The sequence below is a fragment of the Octopus bimaculoides genome, chromosome 30, assembly GCF_046866305.1.
Source record: "Octopus bimaculoides isolate indiv1 chromosome 30, ASM4686630v1, whole genome shotgun sequence".
In the NCBI taxonomy this organism is placed as follows: Eukaryota; Metazoa; Mollusca; class Cephalopoda; order Octopoda; family Octopodidae; genus Octopus; species Octopus bimaculoides.
Window position 1 is genome coordinate 7,167,651 of NC_142957.1, and position 5,000 is coordinate 7,172,650.

Below are 5,000 nucleotides of genomic sequence, written 5' to 3' on the forward strand. Positions count from 1 at the left end.
CTCCATAGAGTGTGCTATGTGTGCCTTGTGTGTCCTTTTATCGGTGCCTTTTATGTATCGCTGGCATGGGTGCCTGTCTCAGGTCACCAGCACTGTTCATGACCACAATTCCACTTAACTTGACATGTCTTATATATACATTCATTTCTTTTGACCGGAAGATTAGCTATATTTTTTAATAGAATTGATTTTCAATCGATTTGATTTTTATTTTATTTTCTATTTGAAAATGTGGTTATGAAACACGTGTAGTCGTTTTATTATTTTAATACTTATTACTTTGTATCTTTATTATCGGTCTTTTTAAAAGTGTATTTACTTATTAAATTTTTCTATACGTGACTGTGGATTTTCATGGATGAATTCAATAATTGTGGTTTTTTTCTCTAAATTATATATTTATATATTATATATTGTGAAATTTAATTTAATTTTAATTTTGATAAATTAAATTAAATTGAATTTTTCCCTGTAACTTTTGGATTTTTATCCCTAATATTATTATCATATATATATATATATATATATGCACATGAGATGCACCATTTTGAGCGTGGCCGTTGCCAGTACCGCCTGACTGGCTCCTGTAGGATTTTCGAGCGAGATCGTTGCCAGTGCCCCTGGACTGGCTTGTGCGGGTGGCACATAAAAGACACCATTTCGAGCGTGGCCGTTTTCGTGCGGGTGACACGTAAAAGCACCCACTACACTCTCTGAGTGGTTGGCGTTAGGAAGGGCATCCAGCTGTAGAAACTCTGCCAAATCAGACTGGAGCCTGGTGTTGCCATCCGGTTTCACCAGTCCTCAGTCAAATCGTCCAACCCATGCTAGCATGGAAAGCGGACGTTAAACGATGATGATATATATATATATATATATATATATATATATATATATATATATAATTAAAACAGTAGGGTAAAAAATTGGATATTAATTAATATCAATTCAATACCAGGGAACAAATACATTAAAAGAATCAAGGAGATTCAGAGAAAATTTCTGAGATCTCAAAGGATTATTGTATATGTATATATATATAATGTCTCCTTTACATGTGATCTTCTTCTAGCACATTAACAGTCCACCTAGTGGTCTCCTTTATATATATATACACACACACACACATATATATATTTATATATATATATATATGGAGGTGTGGCTCTATGGTTAAGAATTTTGTGTAACAGTCACTTGGTCTCAGGTTCAGTCCCACTCTGTTGCGCCTTGGACAATTGACCTCTGCCTTAGGACTGGCAGTGACCACTATATCTAACTCCCTCTCTCTTTCTCTATCTGTTTAGCTATCTCTACTTCTCTCTCAGCGTCTAGTGTCCAAACAGCATTTCATCAGTGGTGGTGGTCACTATATTTAACTCTCTCTCTCTCTCTCTCTCTCTTTCAGTTGGTAACAAGACTGTATTCAGGGCTGAGCCTCACTGTCCACTGGAGTGTAAGATGTTGTCCAAGGGTGACTACATTGACCTTCTCTGGACAACCATTGCTGAATTTCCTGGTCAGTATCATCTCATGTTGCTTTTTTTTCCATTATCTTTATCGTTTCATTTTTAGCACACACACACACACACAAACTCAGCTTTACAATATTGTTTCTGATATTGTTTCTATATTTTTTCCAGGTTTGTTTCTCACAATCCTTGTCATTGACAAAATCGGCAGAAAACTCACAATCGGCGGAGAATTCATCATATTCAGTGTTTTTATGTTCTTCGTCAATATCTGCACCACAAGGTCAGTTATTATTTTATTCATGTTCCTGGTACAACATTTTAATTTTTTTTTGCTTCTCTTGTATTTATGAAGACTCCTAAGTCTAAAACTAGTTTGTTCAGTCTTATGGGGGTTTGTGTAACTAAAATGGAATCAAATGTCTGATGAGAAAAGAAGAATAGTCGTGAGAAAGTAAAACTTAAGGTTCATACGAACATCTTTTATGTCTTGTATTCTTTTACTTGTTCCACTTATTAGTGTGTGGCCATGTTGCAGCACTACCTTGAATTTTTAGTTGAATGCTGAATGTTGAATGTATCAACCACAGCACCGGTACTTATTCTATCAGTGTCTTTTGCTGAACCACTAGGTTACAGGGATGTAAACACATCAATACTGGTGGTCAAACAGTGATGCAGGACAAACACACATACACATTTTACATATATATATATATATATATATATATATATATATATCCACCTGGCAAGCTACTTCAGGCTGATGACAAGCAAAGACTCAGAAACATGTCCCTGAATACTGGCTAGGCTGGGTGGAGGAGCTTGTCTCCCGCTCGCAAACTTAAGGACACAGTAATTGTGTCAAGGCCGACAGGAAGCGGTCCAGCTTCCTAGGGCTAAACGGCAGTAGTGTGTTCCCTTATTGGGATTGTCACATTAAGTTGACAATATACTACAACTTTATATATATATAGTTTTAGGGAAAAGAACCAAGGTTCATGAACTTATCGATGAAAATCCACTATCACATATAGAAAAATTAATAATTAAAAGCACAATAAATGAGTACAATATAATACAAAGTAAATATCATAAGATAAAGATAATATCATAAGATAATATAATAATTTAATTTTAATTTTTAATAAATTGATTTTAATTGAGTTTTTACCTGTAGTTTTGGATTTTTATCCCTAATATTATATATATATATGTTAAATCTCTGAATGAGGTATTAACAGTAACTGCACGACAAGGTGAGGAGATGTTCTCCTGGGGCTAAAAGCAACAGTAACATCCACCCTTAGGGGTAAGCGACATTTAAGTGGCAAATATACCTCACCTTATATATATATATATATATATATATACCGGAGTAAGCACATGAAATGTGCAAGGTGGAAAAAAGAGTACTCAAATACCAGAGGTAGAGTAATATGCTTTATTTAAAAGCAGCAGAAATATAACAAAAAAACCGTTACTCTGAGTTTCACGTTCCCGTTCATCGGCGGGAACGTGAAACTCAGAGTAACGGTTTTTTTGTTATATTTCTGCTGCTTTTAAATAAAGTATATATATATATATATATATATATATATATATATATATATATATATATATATATATATATATATATATATATATATAAAAGTAAACAAATGAAGTTTGCTTTGGAAGCGTTGAAATGTCTTGAAAGTTAAGGAAAATGTTATTCTCAAATGCAGGATAATGTTAATAATATAGCATGTATAGGATAAACTACCAACACATTTTTCTGCAAAATATGGGCAGTTTATCCTGTTCATGTTATATTATTAGCATTATCCTGCGTTTGAGAAAATTATTTCCTTTATATATATATATATAACAAATTAGAGAATGAGAAAATGGAATCCATGAGATTGTTTATTATAGGCATAGGAGTGGCTGTGTGGTAAGTAGCTTGCCTAATTATAATTAGGTGCCACATTTATTTTGTTTTAAATTATTGTTTTTATTTTTATTTTCTTTGCTCCAGGGAGGTGTTAATATTTTTCTTGTTTGTGGCCAGAGCTTTCATCTCCTCAGCCTTCATGGGGGCTTACGTCTACACACCAGAGGTAAGTAAACCAACAGAGGCTCATAAAGAAGGCTTTTGTTTTTTATTTCTTTAAATTTGATCATCCAATGTGATTGTTGTAGTTGTTGTGCTTCAAGTTAGTTTTGGTGGTGCAAATCAGATATGCAATCTATGTGGGTGTCTTTTCAATCCATTGACTGGTTTAAAAAGCCACATCAGATGCCATGATGGATCTAAGGTGTATGTACAATAGGTGGTCAGGCTCTTCATCTTTGCTTGGCACTCTGTCGGTTACGACGACGAGGGTTCCAGTTGATCCGATCAACGGAACAGCCTGCTCGTGAAATTAACGTGCAAGTGGCTGAACACTCCACAGACACGTGTACCCTTAACGTAGTTCTCGGGGATATTCAGCATGACACAGTGTGACATGGCTGACCCTTTGAATTACAGGCACAACAGAAACAGGAAGAAAGAGTAAGAGAAAGTTGTGGTGGAAGTTGTGTATGTGTGTGTTTCATAATGCAAACAGGAAAATAGAACTCAAGCCATGAGTATATATCATCATCATCGTCATAATCGTTTAACATCCACCTTCCATGCTGACATAGGTTGGACAGTTTGACAGGAGCCAACCAGGCAGAAGACTACACCAGGTTACTGTGTCTGTTTTAGTATGTGTGTCTGTTTTTTATGGCAGCATGCCCGCCTTACACCAGCTACCGCACAATGTGGACTGGATGCTTTTTATATGGCACAGGCACATACACACACACACACACACACACACACACACACACACACACATACATACATTTATTTATTTTATTTTATTTAATTAGAAAACACTTCAAAATAATTGAAGTGCTGAAAGTTTCATGCTTTAACACTTGTATATATATATATACATATATATATATAAGCAATAATAAATCTCTGAGCGAGGTATAAACAGTAGCTGCACGTCAACGTGAAGTATATTTGCCACTTAAATGCGGGTAACCCCTAAGGGTGAATGCTACTGTGGCTTGTAGCCCCAGGAGAACATCTCCTCCAGCTGGCTATTGACACACTTTCTGTGCCCTGTCGGTATTTGCAAAAGTGTGTCAATAGCCAGCTGGAGGAGATGTTCGCCTGGGGCTACAAGCTACAGTAGCATTCACCCTTAGGGGTTAACCGCATTTAAGTGGCAAATATACTTCACGTTATATATGTATGTATATATATATATATATATATATATATATATGTGGGAGAATTTACGAAAAAAACAACAGACGAGGACAGGTGGTGTAAACAACAAAACGATGTATTAGTTTGACGCTCGGGAATGCGGAAAGTCTTTAACGTTTCGAGCTACGCTCTTCAACAGAAAGAATACGGAGAAAACAAGGAGAAAACCACGGAGAAAAAAAATTGAATGTTTTGGTCAGCGATCAATCATATATATATATATATATATATAT

The 5,000-nt window shown here is 35.4% G+C and overlaps 1 protein-coding gene across 1 annotated transcript in view; it reads left to right on the top strand.

Moving 5' to 3' along the window:
• The window catches only part of LOC106881691 (synaptic vesicle 2-related protein), a 43,289-nt gene that overhangs the window by 34,435 nt on the left and 3,854 nt on the right, over positions 1–5,000 (top strand). The window contains exons 11-13 of the mRNA XM_089346387.1: positions 1,409–1,519; positions 1,644–1,755; positions 3,493–3,574. Of these exons, the coding sequence (XP_089202513.1) occupies positions 1,409–1,519; positions 1,644–1,755; positions 3,493–3,574 (305 nt within the window). The remainder of the gene's footprint in view (positions 1–1,408; positions 1,520–1,643; positions 1,756–3,492; positions 3,575–5,000) is intronic.